Below are 25,308 nucleotides of genomic sequence, written 5' to 3'. Positions count from 1 at the left end.
ATACCACCAGAGAAAATACAAACAGAGAAATAAAGATCAACAGGCAGGGCTTCAAGCTGTCTGACCATAAGCAATACGAACATCACAGATCAATAGACAGATCCAACTGTCAGACCATTACATACACACATAGGTACTGGAGAGAGAAGCACCACCATCTGGTTTTTCAAAGGAGAAGGGGGAGAGCTCCTTAATGGCTACCTAGAGTCTCATCTGGTACATGAACCTTCTTCCAAAGAGTAAGCAAAACCTCACCTCAGAGTATACATACACTTTTGAGAGTGAGAGGGCCCTCTTGACCCAGTGCCTCATTAGCAATTAATAAAAGGTGTGGGTCTTCCTACAAAACAAGCCTCCCCTAATCAAGCTTCCCTTCATGAGCTCCATCTGAGACCTGTTAATGAGTGGGGAAGATCTTCAACTCTCATTGCCTGTGGTTGAATTTATGTATGGATAGATGAGCCTTTTTTGAAACTTGGATTTTATTTCATCAACTGTGAAGTAATTTAGTGGTATGGACCACAGCTGCTCCTTTTTGTGCTAGGGCCTTCAAAGGATACCTTCAATGCAGAGCTCTTATGCCTGCTCTTTTCATTTCTAGTCTCCAATTCACACTCAGTTGTTTCTTTATGTCTTCAGAACGAGAAATTGGTCTTCACCTATTAACTGACTCATGGTACACAACCTTTATTGTTACTCAGTAGTCCTTCAACTTTGCCTTATGAACTCTCTGTCTCATTCCCCAATTGAAACTGTTCTAATGCTCTCCTTTCCTCTTAATCTCAACCCGAGCTCCTTTCCCCCAACTTAGATTCTCCAGAATTTGACATTTGACCTGAAACTCCTTCGACTTCTCTCCTCATAATTGTTCCTCATAACTTCTCAGCATCACCGCCACTCTGCTCACTAATTCCTTTCTCTGTATCCTGGATTCTCTTTCCTTCCTCTTCCTTTTTGCTCCAGTCATCATCTCTTTAATTTCTCCATCTCCACTGGATTGTCCCATTTACCTCAAATAACACTCCAGTTTCCCCAGCCTTAAAAAAAAAAAAAAAAAGTTGCATTGACCTGTCTATGCCACTCAGCTATCATCCTGCCTCTCTCTTCTCCTTTCTTGCTAAAACACTGTACAAAAGCTACCTATATCTGATGCTGCCAATTTCCTTACTTTCCAGTCTCTCTTTGTTCCCTTATGATCAAGTCTCTCAAAAGGGACCAATGAATTCCTAATCACTAAATTCCATGGCCTTTTTCCAGTCCTCATCCCCCTAGGATTCTCTGTACTTCAGACCCTGTTGAAAAAGAGGTAGAGTATAGAAGAAATCCTGTGATGCTGACTTCTTGTATGACATCAGACAAGTCACTTGACCTCCTTGAGTCTCAGTTTCCAAGTCTTTAAAATGCAGCAGAGGATCAGACTAGATGGTCTTTGGGGTTCCTTCTAGCTCTAAACAGATGATCCTATTATCATACTGTCTTCATAACAAGGGGTAACATTGCTAGAGAAGTTTAAGGTTGATAAAGCACTCTACATTGTCTAGTCATTTTTCAATCATGTCTAATTCATGACGCCATTTGGGATTTTCTTGGCAGAGTGGAATAGTTTGCTATTTCCTTCTCCAGCTCATTCTTAAAGATGAGGAAACTGAGACAAACAGAGTTAAGTCACTTGCCCAGGGTAAGATAGCTAGTAAGAGTCTGACACATTGGAATTTAGGAAGATGAGTCTTCCTGACTCCAGGCCTCGTACTCCACTGTGCCACCCAGCTAAAGCACTTTATATAAAATATCTCTTTTGATCCTCATATCTATCCTATAGTTATTCACTAAAGATAATATCTTGGTTTGATAGTGAAAACTGAAACTGAGGGAGATTAAGTGACTTATCCATGATCACACGATATTATGGATGGGATCTGAATCCAGGTTTCTTCTGATTACAAGTTCTGCCCTCTTTCTACTACTGCTTCCTGTTGAAGTTTTCTTTATTACCTTGGCCTCAGAAACACACTTTACTGGTTCTCCTTCTACTTCTTTAACCATTTTTCTCTCACTTTTCATCATCTTCCTAAGCCCTTATTGTTAGTGTTCTTTAAGGATCCATCATTGTCTCTCTTCTCTCTTACCTCTCCCCTCCCCTCCACTCTCCTCTCATCCTCTCTTTTACCTTCCCCTCTATCTTATTCTCTTTTCTCCCCTTTCTTCTGTTTTATCTTCTTTGCTCCTCCTCTCCTCTCCTCTCCTCTCCCTCTCCCCTCTCCTCTCCTGTCATCTCCAGTCCTCTCCTGTCCTCTCTTCTCTCCTCTCTTCTCATCTCCTCTCTTCTCTTCTCTCCTCTCCTTTCCTGTCCTCTTTTCTCCTCTCCTATCCTCTCCTCTCCTCTCCTCTCTTCTCTTCTCTTCTCTTCTCTTCTCCTCTCCTCTCCTCTCTTCCCCTCCCCCTCTCCTCTCCACTTCTTTTCTCTACATATACTTGCTCCCTTAGTAATTTCATTCATTCCATGGGCTTCAACCACACTACTTTATGCACACAATGACCAGATCTTGATTTCTTCCCTTTGACCATTCTTCTGAGTTAAAGCTCTCCAGTTCCAATTACCCATAAATACCTTTACCAGGGTGTCCAATCAGCATCTCTCAATTTCAACATGTCCAAAATTGAGCTCATTATCTTTTCCTATAAACTGCTCTTCTTTCTGACTTTGCTGTTTTTGTCCATAGCTCTGCCATTCACCCAGTCTGGTATTTTCATAATTTTGGAATTATCTTAGTCTCTTCCCTCTTCCTCACTTCTCATATCCAATCAGTTACCAAAGAACCTACCATTGCCATTTCTCTCACATATATTGCCTCCTCTCTATTCCCATAGCCAGCATCCTAGTATAGGCCCTGATTATCCCTCACCTGAACCACTGCAATAGCTTTCTTACAAGTATTCCCTTCTACGGCATCTATTCCCTCTCATCTACCCTTCATATCACTACCAGAATGGTCTTTTTAAGAAAAAAACCAAACACATAGCTATGATCACGTTTCTCCTTTTTTCAAAAATCTTCAGTGAGTCTTATGGTCCATTGAGTAAAATTAAACTCATATGCTGGGCATTAAAGCCTCTATAATCTGACACCACCCTAACTTTCTAGCATTATTTTATATTAATGCTCCAGACAAATATGACTATCCTTTGTCCCTCAAACACTCACTGCTTTCTCATCTCATAACTCTATGACTTTGCTTAAGTTATGCTGGAAATGTTTTCCCTCCCCACCTTCTCTGGTTGAATTCTTCTCCATCCTCTAAAACCAAAGCAATGCCACTTTTTCCATGAAACTTCCCTTGATCCCCCTTGTTGTCAATGAACCCTCAGACCTCACGCAGCACTTTTTTTTGGAGGGGGATTAAGGTTGGGGAAAGACAGAGTAAAGATAACTTTTCCATATCTATCTATCTACATATGTATGTACATGTATATATACATATATGTGTATGTGTATGTGTATAATCTTGTATAATATAGCTATCTGGGTTTTTTTTTAACTTTCCTACTAAATGGTAAGATTTTTAAGGGCACATTCTGTGTCTTGCCTGCTCTGCATATATAATAAGCTCTTTATAAACTCTTTTTTGTAGGATATTTGTTTTTCTTGTTGAGAATAAGACTATAACAGGCAGCCAGAGAGAGGAAGAAAGTTTACTCCCCTCCACAGTTCAGGGGAATGAATTATTTCACTTCTCATCCCAAGGCCTAAGAACTGAAAGACCTATTGAACTTTTTCAAAAACTGAACAAGAAGTGAGCATGAATTCTGAAAACTCCTTAATTCTGAACCTTTAGACTTTCTGTAATAGTACCACTTTGACGTTTATGTCTATAAATAAAGATTGATTATACCTTGCCTTCAGGGTCCACCAGCAGAAGGTGCTTTGCCTGACCTCCTTGTAAACCACTCAACACATATTGACCAGGTGATGTTGCACTTTCTCGAACCAAAAAATCCCCATCCTTAACTAAGAGGCTCTCTGCTGCTTTCCGGCTTAGTTTTCCATGGTAGCAATCTTCATTCCTCAGTTGTCGTTTGATTTGGGGTAGAGCATACAGACCAGTTGTCCTGCTCGTGGCACTTGGTTGAACCGTTTCTGGTACTTCTGAAAATGAAAATAAAAAACAAGGATAAAACATCAAAACTACTTCTCCCGCACCTCCACCTCTCCACTTTCAACAAGAGTGTAGTTAGTGCTTGCTATGTGCAAGTTTAGAGGCAGTGTGGAGAGAGAGCCAGGAAAGACAGAGGCCAAAGTCCTGCCTCTGATACCTATTGACTATGTGACAGTGGGCAAAACCCTCACCTCTCACTGTTCAAGGCCAACGTTGTCAGACTCAAGTTAGAAACAGGCCACTACCTGGCACAGAAAGCTCCCTGCTGGCTGCATATTGACTGAGAAAACTACATATCAATATTATCTCTGTTTTATTGTATTTTTACTTAATTTTGCTTTTTATTTATTATATTTTTCTCAAATACATTTTAATCTGGTTTGAAGGACCCATCATGGGTGGCTGTGTGATTGCCACACTTGCTCTAGGCAACTTTCTCTGAGTGACTGATGTGCCTTGGAAGAAGGAATTTCCTTACCAGGGAAATCCCCTGTCCCACTGAAATCACAGATCCAGTCCCTCGGCCTCTGTTTGCAAGGCAGAAGCTGAAGACCCAAACGCAAAAACAGAACAATCTCTGCCTTCAAGGAGCTCACATTTTTCTAAGGGATATAGTATTTTCATAAAAAAGTAAATGAAAGTTAATAATTTTTTATTTTTAAAAGTTTTGATTTAACTTTTTTCTTTTTTCTTGTTAATGAATGTAAACATCTCATTATACAAAAGAGAGCAAGAGGCTTTTATGAAGAATTGTGAACTGTTACACGCAATTTGGTTTGTTTTTTAAGAAATTATATATGACCATCTGGGGAGGGGAAGAACAAGAAAAAGAAAAAGAGAAATTTACATAATTTTGCTATAGATTTGAAATGAATAGCAAGTTGTACATAATAGATGTGCAGTTTCATGTGCAATAATATATTTTATTATGCTATGTTATAGAAAAATACTTGTTTTATTTCATAAATTAAAAATAAAATTTTTAAAAGAACTACATATGTATGTGTATGTGTGTGCGTATATATATATACAATATTTAACAAGGTAGTAACAAAAACGCTCTATTTGTTTGCAACACCTGTACTTTTTTTTATTATACTCTTGTATGTATATATATATAAAATATAATATAAATATATTTAAATAAAGTATTCCAAGGACCAAATGAAAGTGTTTGAGCAGAAGCTCCTAAAAATTCCATAGTCTCTGAAGCATGGTTGTGCAATGGGAAGAACACAGGAATTAGAATCAGAGGGTCTGGGCTTAGATACTGGTTCTGCCATTTACTCCCTTGGGCCTCACTTTCCTCATGAATAAAATGAGGGAATTGGTCTAGATTAGAGGTGTCACCTTGCTGGCCAAATGGGAAGGCAGCCCAAACCATGTTTAAATGTGACTGGAAAATGTTTAACAAAATAAATTAAAATACAATATGGCATCAATAATGTTAATTTGTGGGTTTCTAAGTTAATAGACTTCCAGCTGGGATCCTCTTCTATTTAAGTCTGATAACCCTGGCCTAGAAGTTCTCTAAGGTCTCTTCCAGTTTTTGATCCCATGAGCCTATGAGCATACCCATACTAAGCCATCTTTGGCTTTTGTTATTGGAAAAGCCTCACTCAGATGCGTGGGTGGTCCCTTCCAAAAGGAAAGGGAAGAAAGGCCAGATCCACAAGAATTGCCTATGTGACCAGAGAGGGAGGAGCTTTCATGTCTGTTTCAATGCCCTGCTGGAAAAATTTTTTTAATCCACAAAGTTCTCATGCCCTTTCCCATATGTTTCAACATTTCACATCTTTGACTGAATCAATATATTACTTCTACAGAACCTTTCAACCCACTATTAATCATCAATGAAGTTTTTCTTATTTTCAGGGCACCATGCTGGGATAGGGCGAGATTGGGGTGGATAAAAAAAGACAAAACAAAAATCAGGCTCTGCTTTCAAGTTGCTTATGTTTTATAAGTAAGGAGGGGGTAAGGTGAGGAGATAATATGGCATTTGGCACATATCTCTATCTATTGAATATGTGTATATATGTATACATGTATATATGTGTCTATATGGATATAGATGTATGTGTGTACATGCATATACCCATGTGTGTACATATGTGTGTGAATGTGTATGCATGTATATGCATTTTGAGTAAGGCAAGGACACTGAGAATTGCAAGAACAAGTGCTTCTTGAAGGAAGTAGTAGCTCAGCTGACTTTTGATGAAGCAGGGATTCTAAGAGGCAGATATGATGAGGGAGTGCATTTGGACTTGGCGGCTGCTAGGAAAAGTATAGGGGAAAGAAGTGGAATAGTAAGTTCAGGGAATTGTTAAATAAGTCAGTTTGGCTAGAGAAGGTAAATTACGTGAGGGGGAGCCCCGGGGAACAGTCTCTTAGAATTTCAGACTTGGAAGTGGCTCCAGTGGCCATTGTCATTGTCCTATATCAGACAAATGGTCTTGCAGCCTTAGTGTGAAGGCCTCCAATGTGGAGAGAAATCCATTACCTCCTAAGCTGACCCATTCCACTTTGGGAAAGCTCTTGTTAGGAATTTTTTTTCCTGACATCAAGATAAAATGTGTTTCTTAGTAATTTCCACTATCACTCCTAGTTCTGCACTTTGATGCCAAACAGAACTACTCTAACCCCTCTTCCACATGGCAACCTTCAAATAGGTATTTTGAACATCAATGCATCCCTCCAGGATAACCACCTGAAACCTCATCAACATGGAGATTGCTTCAGCTTGTGGTACTCAGCCCCTCCACAGCACCCTCAGTTGCCTCTTCTCTTTGATGGCAGGGCTGGAGGGAAAAGCAAAAAATGCCCCTCAAAGCCTCCTTTTATAGAGGGCTCAGAAGTCCCAGCCAGCTTTTCATTTCCCACCAGCTGCTCTGCTTAGTTTCAACTCCTTGAACATATCCCCTCCCAACCTGGTACTTTCAACTTCCTTTTGTGATTTGTCTTCCTTTATTAGATTGTAAGCTCTTTGAGGACAGATATTTTCTCTCTTTTTCTTATTTGTCTCCTTAGTGCTTGGCACAGCGTCTGGTACATAGCAGGTAACTAATAAATACTGACTATCATAGCTATCATTTCTTCCCCCCTTCCCTCCAATCTTCTCTTTTCTAAGCTAAATATTCCTACTTCCTTTCATTGATCTTAATATGCCATCCTTCTCTGTTTTGATTGCCAGCCTTTGGTCCTTCCTCATCTTCTCAGGGTCCTAAAATGTGATTTGCAAAACAACATAACACTCTAGACCAAGGAAGAATACAAGCTGATTATTACCTCTATACCCACCTCTAGGAATAGGAAGGTAGCTAAGTGATGCCCTCCCTCTTTCTAGTGCCATATATTCCTTAGTTCTAAGCATGGAAGTTTGTTCAGACCTGAACAGTCAACTTGACCACGCCCTTTAGGAGCAAAAGACTGCCAGGTCCTACAACCCAGAAGTATTGGCCACTAGAGGTGTTAGGGAAATCAGGATCTGAATTACTGGTGCTGAGGAAAATAGGCTCAACTGCTGGGGCTGGGAAAAGAAGACTGAACTTCTAGCGCTGGGCCAGAGAACCAAGGATTAGACTCTAGTCTCCTTAAAAGGACTTGTTCTGTGAAGTCTGGATTCAAAGGGCAGCATTTGAAGACTTAGAGGGCTACATGTGGCCTTGAGGCTGTAGGTTCCCCAACCCTGGACTAGAGTAAGTAGACCAGGTCTACTTACCAGTGAGTGTGGGGAATGGTGCAGCCCTCCACCAAGCCTGAGGGAAGAGCACAGCATCTAGTTGGGGCCCGCTCTGACCACCCAAAAGTCAGTTTGGGAGGATACTTAGGCTGGTGAATTGTGAATTCCTAAGCATGGGAGAAGACTGAGATGCTTTGAGATCCACCCCCACAGAAACTGCAACCAGCAGGAAGGGAGTAAGGAAGAGTAATAAGGAAAATGAAGGGGGAAAAAAATGACTGAAAGTACCAAAGACTTCAGAAAGAAAAAATCTCAAAGACCCTGAACATAAACAGACAAATCAGTGGATAAAACAGTAACAACAGAAGGAAGCCTGGTAACAATTTCAGGCATCTACGAAGAAATACTGAAAGATGAAGGAAAATGATCCAACACTTGATGAGGCAGAAGACTCTATGGAATTTGAGGTCAACCTAGAATCACAATATGCTGTTCCTGAGTGGTTTAAAAGAGAAATGAAAATTATGAAGTTGAATTTTTGTCTTGCACAGAAAAAATAATGAACATAACAGAATCTACAATGGCAAGCCTCACCAAACAAACAGAGAACAATAGATTGGGGATGTAAAAGTCAAAGTGAAGTGAAAGACAACCTAGAAGAAGAGGAGCAAAAAAATAAGAGCATTCAAAGAAAATATACCCACTAGACAAGCAAAACATAAGGATCTCAAATATAGGATGTGCAGAAATAATTTAAGGATCATAAATCTCCCAGAAGAATAAAAGGGCAAAAACCATTGACACCATAATTAAAAAAATAATAGAAGAGAACTGTCCAGAACTTCTGAACATAAAAAATGAAATTCCAATGCAAAGAATTCACAGATCACCTCCAGGAAAAAAGAAAACCCAAGTCTGCAAACTCCAAGATGCACAGTAGTTAAATACAACAATTCAGTTCAGAAGCAAGATCTACAAACTATCAGGAGAAAAACGTTCAGATTCACAGGAAAGGACATTTAAATAAGACAGACTATTTGCTATAAATCTCTCTAATGACCAAAGAAGGTAAGTGACTTATCCATTGGCACACAACTAGTCGAGGTGGGATTTCAATTTGGCTTTCCTAATTCTATCCACTATATTTTTAGTTCACTATGTGCTATCTTCAACAAAAGCCTGTGGTATAAAAAAGCCTTTTTAAATTCTAGTTTTTAAGGCACAGAGCCAAGATGGTGGAATAGAAAGATGCATATACTCTAGCTCTTCTCCCACAGCCCATAAAATACCTGTAAAGAAAGACCCTCAACAAATTCTAGAGCAGCAGAAGCCACAGAACGATGGAATGGAGGATATTTCCAGCCCAGGGTGACCTAGAAGGCCAATGGGAAAGGTCTGTCACATTGGACACAGAGCAGAACGCAGCCCAGCCTGGGCCTCATGGCACTGGGAGAACAGGCCTTGGGGGCAGAATCCCCAACAGCAGCAGAGGTTTGCAGATCACTCAACCCACAGGTGTCCAAGATATTTCAAAGGTCAGTGGGAGGGCTTTTTCACCTCTGTGACAAAGGAGCAGGGTTTTCCCTCAGCCCCTGCCTCAGGCAGCGGGCTGCAGGTCTCTGCACTGGCAGTGGCCACAGCAGACAGCAGCCAGCATCCAAAGTTCCCTTGTTGGAGCACTCAGCTTAAACCCCCTGGGGAACCAAGCAGCTGATCTGAACCTCAGCCCTGAGTGGAGGCTATGCCCATGCCTAAAGCTCCTGGGGGAATTGAGCAGCTGATCTGAATCTCAGCCTTAAGCCAGGCCAGGGAGTAAACTCCTCTCCCTTGATTGTGCCACCTTGGAGGAACTGAGATCTTATAGGTCCCCAGAGTATACCCTATTCTTGACAAAGGACCCAAAAGTCAAGTAACTGGTTGGGAAAATGCCCAAAAAAGGGAAAAAAAATAAGACTACAGAAAGTTACTTTCTTGGTGAACAGGTATTCTCTCCCATCCTTTCAGATGAGGAAGAACAATGTTTACCATCAGGGGAAAACATAAAAGTCAAGGCTTCTGCATCCAAAACCTCCAAATTAAATATGCAATGGTCCCAGGCCATGGAAGAGCTCAAAAAGGATTTTGAAAATCAAATAAGAGAGGTGGAGGAAAAATTGGGAAGAGAAATGAGAGAGATGCAAGAAAATCATGAAAAGCAAGTCAACAGTTTGCTAAAGGAGACCCCAAAAAATGCTGAAGAAAATAACACCTTTAAAAATAGGCTAACTCAATTGGGAAATGAGGTCCAAAAAGCCAATGAAGAAAAGAATGCTTTAGAAAGCAGAATTAGCCAAATGGAAAAGGAGGTTGAAAAGCTCACTGAAGAAAATAATTCTTTAAAAATTAGAATGGAACAAATGGAAGCTAATGACTTTATGAGAAACCAAGAAATTACAAAACAAAATCAAAAGAATGAAAAAATGGAAGATAAGGTGAAATATCTCATTGGAAAAACAACTGACCTGGAAAATAGATCCAGGAGAGACAATTTAAGAATTATGGGACTACCTGGAAGTCATGATCAAAAAAAGAGCCCAGACATCATCTTCCATGAAATTATCAAGGAAAACTGCCCTGATATTTTAGAACCAGAGGGCAAAATAAATATTGAAAGAATCCACCTATCACCTCCTGAAAGAGATTCAAAAAGAGAAACTCCTAGGAATATTATAGCCAAATTCCAGAGTTCCCGGATCAAGGAGAAAATATTGCAAGCAAGTAGAAAGAAGCAATTTGAGTATTGTGGAAATACAATCAGGATAACACATGATCTAGCAGCTTCTACATTAAGGGACAGAAGGGCATGGAATATGATATTCCAGAAGTCAAAAGAACTAGGATTAAAACCAAGAATCACCTACCCAGAAAAATTGAGTACAATACTTCAGGGAAAAAATGGTCATTCAATGACAGAGGACTTTCAAGTATTCTTGATGAAAAGACCAGAGCTGAAAAGAAAATTTGACTTTCAAACACAAGAATCAAGAAAAGCATGAAAAGGTAAACAGGAAAGAAAAATCATGAGGGACTCACTGAAGTTGAACTGTTTACATACCTACATGGAAAGATAATATTTGTAACTCTTTAAACTTTTCTCAGTATCTGGGTAGTTGGAGGGGTTATACACACACACACACACACACACACACACACATATACAGAGAGAGAGAGAGACAGACAGACAGACAGACAGACAGACAGAGACAGAGAGCACAGGGTGAGTTGAATAGGAAGGGATCATATCTAAAAACAAAATTAAGGGTGAGAGAGGAATATATTGGGAGGAGAAAGGGAGAAATAGAGTGGGGCAAATTATCTCTCATAGGAGAGGCAAGAAAAAGCTTTTCCAATGGAGGGGAAAAGGGGGAAGATGAGAGGGAAAAAGTGAAGCTTGCTCTCATCACATTTGGCTGCATAACATGCACACTCAATTTGGTATGAAAATCTATCTACACTACAGGAAAGGAGGGGAGAAGGTAATAAACAGGGATGATGGAAGGGAGGGCAAATGAGAGGAGGGAGCACTTAGAAGCAAACCCTCTTGGATGTCAAAAGAAAGAATAGAAGAAATGAGGGGCAGGATAGGATGAAGGGAAATATAGTTAGTCTCACACAATATGACTATTATGGAAGTCATTTGCAAAACTACATATATATAGCCTATATTGAATTGCTTGCCTTCTCAGTGGGGATAGGTGGGGAGGGAGGAAGGAAGAGAAGTTGGAACTCAAAGTTTTAGGAACAAATATTGAGAATTGTTTTTTGTGTACAACTAGGAAATAAGAAATACAGGTAATGGGGTATAGAAATTTATCAAGCCCTACAGGACAAAAGAGAAGATGGAGACAAGGGAAGGGAGGGGTATTAGAAGGGAGGGCACATTGGTGGAAGGAGCAATCAGAATGCAAGGCGTTTTGGGGTGGGGGGAGAGGAGAGATGGGGAGAAAATTTGGAACTCAAAATTTTGTAGAAATGAATGTTGAAAATTTAAAATAAATAAATAAATTTTAAAAAGAAAAAAACCCAAATTTTAGATTTTATTCTATGAATGGGAAGGGGGACATTTATTAAGCACACATCAAGCACTGTATAACATTATTTCATTTGATCCTTACAACACCTCCGGGAGGTCAATACAATTGTGATTCCCATTTTATGACTGAGGAAACTGAGAGACACAAAGGTTAAGTGATTTGCCCAGGGTCACACAGCTATTAAGTGTCTAGAGCATATTTGAACTTGGATTTTCCTGATTTGAGGTCTAGAACTGTATCAGCTGAGTCACTTAGCCACCTCTATGAACAGTACCCAAATTAAAGCTCAGCATGTTTCAAATTTTTCCCCCTCCTCTAATCCTAAATTGACCATAGAGGGAATGTAATCTTTGCACATACTTTCAAATGAAGTAGAGAGAATGTTCTCTTTGGAATGTGAAAAATGTGTCTGGTTACTTACTTGCACAATGTAACGGGCTCCCAAGTACTTGAGCAGAGTCTTGATTTCCAGAAGGGCAGATTGCTGTTTGAAAAGCCTGAGTATTGATGTAGCACGGATCATCGAAGAGATCCACCCTGCACCTCTGCTTCGTTAATGATGGATCCCTTTGGGTCTTCACAACTCTTTCACTGATACTACCTGGAAGGATGGTATCTTGCTTATGTTATGTAAATACTTTAATGAATCGTAGCACATACAAATCTAGAATTTAACTCTGGATTTGAATCTTCTAGATTCCCATAATCTTGACTTCCAAGATCTTAAAGTCAAGAGGCACTTTCGCCCCATGCTTTTTGTTCATTTTGTGTAATCAACAGCCCAGACTCAAGACTCTGGATTTATACAGCCTGGGTTCAACCTTGAGGGCTTCCCAAGAGTTATACTCTCTTTTGGCTTGTGTCCTCACCCATTATTTCCCTTGGGAACATCAGTGTTTGGCTCATGTTTACCCCACTCATGGTTTCCCCTGGGAACATAAGAATTCGGCCCAAATCTGGGTCTACACAAAAATAAAAATTATGTAAATTGGCCCACATCTCTCATGAAAGCACTCAGGCAAACAAAACATCAAATGTAGGACACAGTTTATTTATTCTGACAAAACCCACAAAGGACTCACATTCATAAACAGTAAAAACCACTCTCTTTCTGTCATTGATGAGTTTTTCCCTTCCAAATCTATACAGTATTCTACACATAATGTTATTTCAAGAGGGAAAACTTGGTATTGTAAGAAAGTCGTGCGTCCCACTCCCCAGGGGAGCTATACATTTGCCTTGGCTTGTCTGCCCTGAGTTGAGGGGAAAGTACTGTAAAGTACTAGACATTTGATTGCCTTCCCCAGATCTGAATAGTCTACGTACCTCACAGAATCAACCAAAAGTAGGATCCGCATCATGGCTCTGGCACTTACTATTCCTTAGTTCTGTCTCCTGCTTGGTCAAGAAATTTCTCTACTTTGTGTTAAGAGATGCTTTCTTATTCTACCATTATCCCAGCTTGATCCAGTGACTCTCCACCACTGCCTCTCTCCACTGCCATCTCTGGGATCACATGGTTCCTAACATATCAAGAAATGGTCTCCTATTTCACATTTTTCCCTGGGGGGATGGTAGGAGAGGAGGTGCTCAGACTCCTATTCAGCAAAGTATCTATCTCAACTCTTGTTCTTCTACCTCCAGTTTCCCATTTTCCGGTAAAAAGTCAAGCCTCAAGGTTATAACTCAAATGTCAGAATTAGTTGTTAATCAATAGTTATCACCCATATTCAGTGATGTCAGGGGAAAATGTATTTGTGTATATGGGATGGGATATCTATCTATCTATTTATCTATCTATCCATCCATCCATCCATCCATCCATCCATCCATCCATCCATGCATCCATCCATCCATTCACCCATCTATCTATCTTATATCTATATAATCCAGTAGTCAAATGAGTTCATACCAGAACTAATCTTGTCAAAGGCAATTTTCCCTTGTATACACAAACACAATCAATGCCAGAACAGAAGGCCTCATTTAAGTGGGAAAACAAGGATCTAAAACAATGATGACCGCATTTGTTTTCACCATAATTTGCTGGTGCACAGAGAGTGCTTTTCAGTTTTGGCCTGGGATATATCAATACAACAAATCCTGGCCTTCAGGTGGGGTTCATTCAACCTGCTTTTTATCGGCTTCCTCCTATATTGCCCATGGAGAGAGTCTAGCCAGCCTTCTCCCAGACCTGTTCCTCATATTTCCCACAGAAAAAGCAGATGTGTCCTTGCACTCAACCACAATCACACCCATCTAGCCTTAGACAGGACCACAATATTCAGTCAATCAGAAAGCAGCAGCCCCAGGATGCCCAAGCAGGATGTGGACCCCAAAACAATAGAAAGGACTTCCCCTAAGCAGGCACCTGCACAGTAAGAGCAAAAGCTGTCCTTTAGGGGAATTTGTGGCATTGAGGGGCTTATTATAATATCATTATCATACATACATACATACAAATCCCAAATGGGTTTTTTTGTATGCATTGTGAGTAATTGCATGCCCAGTTCCACTGTGGCTGGGACCCCTCCCCTATTACCTAATCCCTTAACAAACCCCTCCTGCCTTTTTAATATTCATAATTTTTGCTATGTGATTACATCTTTACCCTATAAAAATCCATCTTGCTCTCTCTGAAGTTGCTGGTTCCTCTTAGAACTTACCTGCTTCATGAGAGGCATCAGTCTCATCAAATGCCTATACTTGGAACTGAGGTGTCTGGACCTCAACTGCACCTCCAAAGACCATGTACTGCCCCAACTCCTGGAGGAGCCATTCAATTTTGGAACTCGCCTTGGGGAGTGAGTGCAAACTCATCTAACCCTTTATGTCTAAACAGCTCCAGATCATTCTTCATATCTCATCTACTCATCTCCCAGGAAGTCCAGGCCATACCCAGGCATCTTGTCATCTCTCAGCCTACTATGAATACACCATGCCCCACCATTCCTCGCTTTCTACCCTTGCCTGGGAACAATAAATAAATACATATGACCACAGTATATGGAAAAGGCATGACAACCAACTGCTGTATAACTTCACTCACCATCATTGTCATACTTCAAATCAAAACCACCTTCCCTGGCTACCCGGTGGCCTATATATGCTATCTCCCCCTTTAGGTTTTTATTATTAGAACTTAAGCATCTTGAAGACAGACACTGTCTCATTTTGGTATTTCTAGACATAGTGCCTGGCTCATGGTAAGTGTCTAATAAAGGCTTTTAAAAAATTCATTCAGAATACTGGATACTTGCTCTATTAACTGTCAAAGAAACATAATATGCAGTATTATGTAGGGGGAACTACCTAGGACAGAAGCCCAAATTCTAATCTTGAATTTTCATTGGCTAGTTTTATGACCTTGAACGAGATAATATCTCTGAGCCTCAGTTTTCTCACTTGTAAAGTGGGGGTAATAATATTTATAATAATTAACTCACAGGAAACTGTGAGGACAAACACTGCTATATGTGCCTCAGTGTTTCATAAAATCCTAAAACTTGCTATCTAATTGAACTTTTTACAAGTTAAAGACTTCTGTTTAGGAAAAAAAAATTCATTTCCTAGGTTTTAATAAGATCTGGAGCTGGAAGGGTCCGTAGAGATCATCTACCTAATTTCATACGTGAGGAAAAACTCAAGTCCAGAGAGAAAGGACTGGCCCATTGCCTTACAGCTAATAAGTGTTGGAGGCTAGATTTGAAACAGGGGTCTTCAGAGTCAGAAGGGAAAGAGACCCTGAGTCTATCTAGTCAAAACTCCTTATTTTACATGTGAGGTTCAGTTCCCAGAAAAGTTAAGCAATTTGACCAAGGTCACGCAGGTAGTAAAATTTTAAAAAGCTCATAGATTTATAGTCAGAAAGACTCTTAGAAGCAATCTAATGGAGCCCCTTTGTTTTGCGTATGAGGGATGGAGGCCCAGGGAAGTTGTCACTTGACCACAGTTCCATAGGTGAATCATAAATGACAGAGCTAGGATTTAAACCCCAGTCCCTCCAAACTCCAAGGGCAGCACTCTGTTGGGCCAAGCTGCCTCCCCTCCTTCCTGATTCCAAGTCTAACAGTCTTTCCACAAAACCGCACTGTCCTCAGAGAGCAGTAAAAGTGGAGCCTGGGTAAAAGCTTTCCTCAGGCAGCCAGTTTCTCTATTGAATATAGAAAAGATTAAATGCCATTATAATTAAAATTACCATTTGGATTAATGTAGTACTCCTTTGAAGAAATGGAGATTCTATGATCGGAAATGAATTGGTCTTTTGAATTCAACCTAGAACTTTAAGCTGCAGCAAAAATTTCCAGGCCATATAAATGATTTGTGCAATGATTATATTTTCAAAGAAATACTAATATTCTCCCTCCCATCATTTCTTTTTTCCCTTTCTGAAATCTCTAATCCTGTGTTCTGTTTTTGAGTGTACTTTTTCATTATAGGGGAGGGTTCTGTGGGTGATGGAAGCAGGGGGAGCAAGCCTCTGGTGGATGGTAGTGATGTAAAGAAATAAATGAGCATCCATAAAATATTTAAAAGAAAAAAACATCAACTCCTGTCTTCTCTTCAGTTTTCCTTGACTAAGTAGAAGCAGGACATCATTTCCCATTGGACTCAGGCAAAATCAATCAAAGCATCCTGTGCCTCTTCTAGGAGCAGGAAACTGTGCGAGGCTATTGGCAATGCCATCACAGCCTCCCATTCCCACACCCACTCCAGGAAACTCCACGCTAAAAGAGAGCTCTTGCTGTGTTTATGTTGCTTGACTTCTCTAGGATGTCTGCTTTAGAAGGAGAGGACCAATATCTCACACATATTTTCACAGCTCTTAGCATGCTATGAATTGCTTACCCATATATTTAAGACCTGCTATCATCTGGTTCCATCCTATCTTTCCATCCATATTTCACTCTATTCCCTGTCAGGCAAACTATATTTCAGCCAAACTGGATTACTCATAATTCTCTGATCTCTTCCTGCCTCCTTCCTGTCTTCATGAATTGATGAAGGTCATCCCAAATTCCTGGACCACACATTTCCTCTTCATGTCTATGTGTTGAAGTCCCTTTCCTTTAAGGCTTAGCTCAGCTGCCACCTCATTCATGAAGCCTAGTCTGATTCCCTCCCCAACCCAACAGGAAAGTCAATTCAGTTTTTTCCTGAAAAATCACTCAGATTTTCCTAGAGCATTTTGTCTAGAGTTAAACCTTCCCTTTGCCCCATTGCAGTCTACCTTGTACCATATTTGTTTGTGTCTATGTCATGTTCCCTTATCAAAGTGCTGTGACTCTTGGTTGGTTTTTTTTTCAATTTTCTATCCCTAGAACCTTGCAAAAATTCTTGCCCATAATAGGTGTTAAATAAATGTTGAATCAAGTTGAATTACTAACCAAATGGCAGTAAAGATTGCAGTATTTCAAAGTGGTATATTTAGAATAGACAATGACAAACACCATGGCCGCTCACATGTCTAAACACAGAATTTTTGTGCAGCCCAGGGCTCAAGCCTGAAATATTTGCATGAAACTACCTTCCTTGGTGGAATGATGACTAAATGCCACATGCCTGTGGGAAGGGCATAACTGGTATGAAAGCTTGGGAGGAGACACACCTTCTTCCTGCTATGAGAGGATTTATGTAGTTCTAGATCCTTCAGGGAAGGACCCAGAGAGGAAGAGAATAGATCTTAGAAGGCAGACACGTAGGGAAAAGTCAGCTTCCTAACATGTCTCTGGTTTCCAGCTTTCCTTCCTAGAGACTAAGAAACTTCGCTTCTGATGAGATTGAGCCTTATCAGATACCTCACTTCCCCTGGAGGAGGTCATTCATTCTATCTATTATCTGGTATATTCCAATCTATATAACTTCTCTGACTTCTATTTTTTATTTACTTGGATAAATGGATTTGCTCACCATTCACTATTCGTGATAATCTTCTACGTAACTGTTGCTGTTTCCTACCCAGTCTGATGTCTTTGTTTTTCTTGACCTCATTCAAGGGGCCATGCCCTGGCTACTTCTTAAACAGGCCTATTCAATGAATGGGTGTTGCCTCACCCTAAGTGAGTACCTGCAAAGACCTTGGCCTAAAGGGCCTAAGGTCTCCCAATGCATCCAGGGCCATCTCCAGTCATCCTGAGGAATATCAGGTCACTGGATTCAGATGGCTCTGGAGGAGGAGTGAGGCTGGTGACCTGCCCAGCCCTCCTTCACTCAAAACAAAGTCAAGTGCAAGTCATGTCATCATTTCTCTGATGGCGTGGTCTTCTTCAGCAACCAAGGATGAACAAGATGTATCTAACATTTGGTGGGAAGGGGTCAAGCTTTCAAACATGAGATTTGGGTACCCTTTTAAGGGATATCAAACAGGAAAGTGGCTTGAATCTAAGAGAATAATTCCCCTAGACTAGCAATATCTTGGGGTGGGGTGGGTAATGTGGTGCCCATATGCTAAAGAGAGCACAATAGTCAGCCTTGTGGCCCCTTCTGCTCCCTTCCAGGCAGAAAGTACAATCTCTCTTGGAAGGGAAGGAGATGGGAAAGATTTCAGAAATGTCTATTAATGCTCCCCCATAAACCACACTTAGACAATCCATGTAGATATACACAAAACTTTCAAGAGCAATGCATGTACCTTACACATAGGATTACAATAAAATGCACAGGATTATGAAGGAAACCAATTATAATGGGGTGGAAATATAATTTTCTAAGATTTTTCTCTTGGAGATAAATTCTTCTGTTCCTTTTAAATGACAATTATGTGTGGAATGGGTAATATTAAATTAATTCACAATTAAATATTGGTTATTTTATCTCACTTTCTCCCTTATAAGAACTTAAAGTAGCATTGGGATTTTGTGTAGGATTGGCCCTATTTGGTCTGTTTTCTTTTGGTAGTCCCATGATTTCGTAGATAAAGCTATCTATAATCACAAGCAAGCTTCTTAGTTTCTCAGTGCCCTAGGCAAGTAAGTTGCAAAGAAGGCATTGAGATGCCCTGGCAGAATTTCCTTTTAACATTGAAATAAATCACTACTCCATTTCTGAGCTTGTTTGTGATTTCATGCATTAAAGTGAACTGCCAAGGTGGAAACTTCTTTTCCCTCATTCACCTACAGTTTTTAGTCTTAGAAAGTCACCTAAGAACACTTACACATTGAATGATTTGCCCAGGGTCACGCAAGCGTGTTTCAGAAATGGGTCTTGAAGCTGGTTTTTCCACCTTAATGGTGAAGTATTATTCACTGTGTCAGACCATCTCTCTGATCTAGCCTATAAACCTATTAATCCAGCTGACTCTTTTCATTAAGGTAAATATGGATTTTTTGCATCCCTGACAGTGTTCTAGTATGTGAGACTCGTTGAGATGGTGTATTGATAATGCATTTTTGCTTATTGTTAATATAATTTTGCTTCTTAATGAGAAGACTTTCCTTACTCATTCATGGGCCTGCCCATTAAGGGGAGTTTGATTAGGGAAGATTTGTAGGAAGGGTCACACCTTTTGTTAATTTTCTAATGAGGCACTGGTTCTCAAGAGTTGTGATGCCTGCTGGTTCTAAAAAGATGTATAAATACTCTGAGCATGAGGTTTTACTTTGGGGCTTACTGATTGGAAGTGTTTGTTTGGCCAGACCAGACTCTGGGCAGCTGCTAAGTAGCTTCCCTACTTTGAAAATCCAGATGTTGGTGCTTCCCTCTCTGGTAACTATGTATGTATAGTCAGGCAGTTGCATCTGTCTGTTGATTTGTGATGCATATATTGCTTGCTGTCAGACAGTTTAGAAGCTCTGTCTGTTGATTTAGATTTCTCTGTATTTTATCTGAAGTTCAGTGTGCTGACTTTTTCCCCTGAACTAAGTGAATGATCTTTGATCCCTCAAAAGTTGCCTTTCCTTTTAGAAATGTAGATGTAAGACACTGTGATAGCAGGCATTCCTGTGTATGTGGGGGTGCTTGCTTTTACAGATGGGTTCACAGAACCTACCATATACATAAGCTACCTGTAAACATTCTGTTCTCCCATATTCACAGTTGTTACCATTCATACTCAATCTCTTTAAAGTTCTGCTCTTTGTTATAAGACTACTTTCTTTTTTCAGTCAGCAAAGTTGCCTTAAATGGTAAAAAAAAAAAAAATGGGGAATCCCACCCTGTGCCCATATTTAAAATCCAAGCTGAAGTGTGTGGTTGGCTAAAACTTAACCACATATGCCAGGCATTGTACATTCCAGAAGTGTTTTTTTGGCCAAGTATCCCTCTGAGAAACTTATCCAACCTGCCTGAGAGAAGATTTGTGGTAGAAAATAGATCCACACATAGGCTGCTCATGCTGTAAGTACCAAAATTTTTAAGTGTAAACCCTAAGGGTATGTGGAAATTTGACGTCTTTTTGATTAAAAAGATCAACATTTCCATTTTAACTTGAAGTTTGGGGAAACATTATGCTATTTCTCCATGTAAGATTTTTTTTTTCCATAAGTGAATTTAGCAGTAAGGATCTTTTTAAAAAAATATGTCTGGCAATAAATATGATTAGCTCCTACAACCAAGACTGCCCACTGTGGTGTGTATAGTGTCCCAAATTCAGGTTTTTAAGTCAATATTTGAATAAACAAATGTCTTATGAGGAAACAGGCCAAGACCTATTAAAAATATTTATATAGGTGTCTCTGAAATACTTTCATGAGAATCTCTACAGGGAAAAACTCTGAGAGCAGTAGGTTCAAAGCCTGGGTAACTTCAATGGATCATTGGTCAAGCATTGCAAATCCCATTTCAAATTTAAGTCTGGTTACTACAGGCAGCCTCTGAAATAGGACTACCTGATTTACGAATTAATTTTTTTCACATATACTAACATGAATCACCACACTAAATCAGGGTGGGGTTGCCTTTCCACCATCATGGTGCACAGGAGGGCGGGGGAGCTAATGAGAATTTCTATACTGTGTCCTTGAACCTTGAATCTAGGAGGACCATAGATTTAGAGCAAAAAGGGACCTTAGAGATCATATCTAGTCTTTATTTTACAGATGATGGACCTGAGTAATTTGCTCAAGATCACATAGGTAGTAAGTACAAGAGCCAGGACTTGAACTCACATCCATTGAGTTCAAGTTCATTTGTTCTTTCCAGTCTTCTATGTTGCCTCCCTGACAGTAAAGGGGAGTGAGGAGAGGAAAAAAAATGAAACTTGTAGTGTTATACAATGAAAAGAATATTGGGTTTTTCAGTTAGAAGACTGGTTTAAATCTCAGATCTGCTAGTTTCCTCCTATGTAATACTCAACACTTCAGGGCCTCAAAGGATTTATCTACGAAATAATCTGTACAACTTGAAGACCTCAAAGGCCCCTTCAATTTCGAAATCTATGACTCTCCATTTCCCAAGTCTTATAGTTGAAATACTATACGATCACAGTAATATCTATTTTCCATTGCAAATGTATGTCAGCTGAAGCACTAGTTAAAAGAGACTTTTGTAGGCTGATCTGGGAACTTACCCATCCATGCATCAACATATCAATCAATCAGTCCACAAACATTAACTCCTTATTACATGCTAGGCTAAAAGCAAAAATAATCCCTGATCTCAAGGAGCTCATCATCTTTTTCTCAAAAAAAATAATATTTTTATTGATATCTTTTGCATCACCTATATTTCCCCTCTATACCCAGAGAATCATCCTGTAAAAGAACAAAAAAGAATTAAGGAAGGAAAAAAGGAAGGAAAAAAACTCAGTAAAACCAATAAACAAACAGAAAAAAAAACCAATCTGATGTTACGTGGCATGTTCCACATATGTGGCCGCTGGCCTCTGCAGAAGAGCAGTGTCTCATGTTTCTTTCTTGGGGCCAAGCTTGCTTCTTATTATTTCACCACATTCACTTTAAGTTGTTTTATGATTGCTGCCCTTTCCCCCTTGCCTTGCTACAGTCATTTTACACTTTGTTCTCCTGGCTCAGCTTCCTTCACTTTGCCTGAGTTTGGACAAGTCTTTCCGTACATCTCCATACTCATCATGCTCATTGTTTCTTATAGCATAGTAATGATCTATTATTTTTATGTATTACAGTTTAACCATTTCCCAGTCCACAGGCATCTACTTTGTTTCTAGTTACTTGCTATTGTTAAACATGCGGCTCTAAAGATATCATGGTTGTAAAAGGAGGCTTTCTTTTTTTAATGGCATCCTTAGTTCCTACAATTGAAATCTCTGGGTCAAAATGCATGGACATTTTAGTCATTTCATTTGAATGATTACAAACTGCTTTTCAGAATGGTTGGGCCAAATTACAGCATAAAAAATGCTTTAGTATGTCCCTGTCTTTCCCTAATCTTCAACATCAACTATTCCTGGCTTTTGCCAATTCATTGGGTGTGACCTTTTGTATCTTAGATATCAATCCTTATAACAGATATTTGATTCAAAGATCTTTCCTTTCTTATCATAGATTCATCAATTTTGTTTGTGCAAAAGCTTTTCAAATTCATGAAATCAAAATTATCTGTTTTATCTTTTATAATTGCCTCTGTTCCTTATCTGTTTATGAATACATATTCTATCCAGAGCTGTGAAAGTAGTGTATGTGATTGGCTTTTCTTCCAAATTACAAGTGTGGCATTCTTCATAAATGTGTATATTAACCTTGCCCAGGGGCCCTTGTTTTGCTTCAGTTTAAGCATATGTGCTTCTTAAGAGAACACAGGAGTTCACATTCTAATGGGGAAGACAGTATGCAAAAAACTACATACATTGCATATAAAAATTAGCAGAAAGGAATCTCGGAGGGGAAGGAACTAGTAGCTTTGGGACCAGGAAAGGTTTCCTGTAGGAATTAAGTCTCAAAAGAAGCCAGGGGTGCTAAAAAAGAAAGGAGGTGGAGGAGGAGTAAAGGTAAGAAAGGAGAGAACTCCAGGGATGGAGAATAGCTAGTACAAAGGCATGAAGATCTTATCTGAGGACAGCAAGTCAGCCAGCCTGACTGTTTAGCCAAAAAGAGAAGTCAAGTGTTAAAGCCTAGAAAGTTAGGAAGGGGCCAGGTTATGAAGAGCCAGACAGAGGACTTTATTTTTTTTTTCATAGAGGTAATAACAATTAGAGCTTATTGAATGAAGAGGAGGGGAGAGTCAGACACGACGGAAACAACTCAACAACATCAACAAAAATTATTCACGAGATTACTAATTGGGAGATTATATAGAGAAAAGAGAAGAGGGGTTAGGACAAAGCCTTGGGGGATGCCCACGGTTAGTGAGCAAGACATGGATGACGATCTAGCCAAGGAGACTGAGGAATGGTCAGCCAAGGAGGAAGAGAGAGCAAGAGACCAGTCCCAAAAACCCAGAATGAAAAGAGTATGTAGAAAGAACGGTGGTAAAAATCCAGAGAGGAGGGAAGATGAACAATAGTGCTAAATGCTACAGAGAAGTCAGGAAGGATCAGGACTGAAAAAGGCTATCGACTGGAAGTTAAAGGATCAGTGGTAACTTTAGAGTACAGTTTTAGCTGAATGATAAGGTCAAATGCCAGAATGCAAGAAGAGAGAGAGAAAAAGAAATGAAACACTGAGAGAAGAAGGCTTTTTTTCCCAGGGATTTAAGTGAGAAGGGGAGGAGTATAAGATGGTAGCTACTGGACATGGAAGGATCTAGTTGGGGGGTTTTAATGATGGGGAGAGTTGACTGTATTTGTAGACACTACAGAAGGAGCCAGTAGATAGGGAGAGAGTGGGGATAATGGTGAGGGCAATCCAGTGGAGAAAAAAAGGAGAGAATGGAATGAAGGAAATATGTAGAGAGGTTGGCTTTGGTAAGCAGAAGGTCACCTCTTCAGAAACATGCGTAAAGAAGGAGATAGTAGGAGTGTGAAATGTGAGGTATGTGAAATGACACAGAAAGGAAAAGATGAAATGGCTTCAATATTTTTGGTCAACTATGAGGTGAGATCCTCATCTGTAACTTTGTTCCTGTGAGCAAGTATGACCAGTTTACAAAGGAATTCTCACAAACCAACTGTTTGTAATCTAGGGATTTTATCAGGGTTGGATGCTGAAATCTTAGAGGATTAGATAGAAAATTAGTCCTTGCCTTGATTGTTTTAAAATGAAAATAAAAAAACAACAAACCCCAACCATACATAAGGACAAAAACTCATCAATCTGGCCTTGGTCAAGCCTTCCAGAGTTTGTGGGTCATTGCATGGTCCATTCCATGATGAGGCATCAGAATGGTGGTCAGGCAACTCCAGAAGAATAAAAAAGGTTGTACACTGGTGGTGTCAAACTCAAAGAGAAATAGATATTGACTTAACCACAAATTAACATTGTCTGTGTTGTACAGTATTCTATTTAGTTTGTTAAGCATCTCCCAATTATTTTTATCTGGTTCAGCTGCACTTGGGAGTTTTGCAGATGCTTGTCTGATGGTGAGTTTGACACTTTGACTGTTGACAATCTAAAATCATCATAAAATAAAAAACTAGAACTAGAAGGGACCTCAGAGACCATTGAATTCAATCCACTCATTTTACAGATGAGGAAACTAAGACTGAGTTAAGTGAAGGGACTCATCAAAGGCCACACAGGTGATAAGCAACAGAGGTAGGATTCAAACTCAGGTCCTCTGATTCTATTTCAACTCTCACACATGGCCTAAGTGAGGGACAAAAGAAAGGGGAATATCATTCACAATATATTAACACTTACTAGCTATGTGACCTTGGACTAGTCACTTAACCCTGTTTGCTTCGTTCCTCATCTGGTGTGTTTGTCCTTCGTTGCTGAAGAAGACCATGCCATCAGAGAAATAATAACATGACTTGCACTTGACTTTGTTTTGAGTGAGGGAGGGCTGTGCAGGTCAGCAGCCTCACTTCTCCTCCAGAGCCATCTGAATCCAGTGACCAGATATTCATCGGATGACTGGAGATGACCCAGGATGAGGCAATTAGGGTTAAGTGACTTGCCCAAGATCACACAGCTAGTGAGTGTCAAGTGTCAATGAGCTGGAGAAGGAAATGGCAAACCACTCCAGTATCTTTACCAAGAAAACCCCAAATGGGGTCATGAAGAGTCAGACATGACTGAAATAACTCAACAACAATGAAAATCCACTTGAGGAGAAATTATTAAGATTGTCTAGGATTTGGGAGCTACTCTTAGGATGAGAAAGAAATAGGAAATATGATTGTCACTTTCAAGAAGCTAAAAATCCAACTGGGGAGAAAAGTAACATTTAGAATAATGAAAAGTATAGGACAACATAAAGGAAAGTGTGTGAAAATATGATTTCAATTTTGTTCCTTTGTCCTGAGAAAGACTAGTAGGGGTGAGGTTTGTTAGAGAAAGCTTTTTGAAAGACAATATTCTTGAGATAGGATCTTGAAGGAAGT

At 39.8% G+C, this 25,308-nt stretch overlaps 1 protein-coding gene across 1 annotated transcript in view; it reads right to left on the bottom strand.

Annotated features, from left to right (window-relative positions):
- Positions 1 to 25,308, bottom strand: part of SHC4 (SHC adaptor protein 4) — a 155,825-nt gene that overhangs the window by 2,998 nt on the left and 127,519 nt on the right. Inside the window, exons 11-12 of the mRNA XM_072625095.1 lie at positions 12,334 to 12,513; positions 3,891 to 4,144 (exon numbers count right to left, since the gene is read on the bottom strand). Of these exons, the coding sequence (XP_072481196.1) occupies positions 3,891 to 4,144; positions 12,334 to 12,513 (434 nt within the window). The remainder of the gene's footprint in view (positions 1 to 3,890; positions 4,145 to 12,333; positions 12,514 to 25,308) is intronic.

This window comes from Notamacropus eugenii, chromosome 7 (genome assembly GCF_028372415.1).
Source record: "Notamacropus eugenii isolate mMacEug1 chromosome 7, mMacEug1.pri_v2, whole genome shotgun sequence".
Lineage (NCBI taxonomy): Eukaryota > Metazoa > Chordata > Mammalia > Diprotodontia > Macropodidae > Notamacropus > Notamacropus eugenii.
The sequence above is the reverse complement of the archived record's forward strand: the minus strand, read 5'-3'. Positions and strand labels throughout refer to the sequence as shown.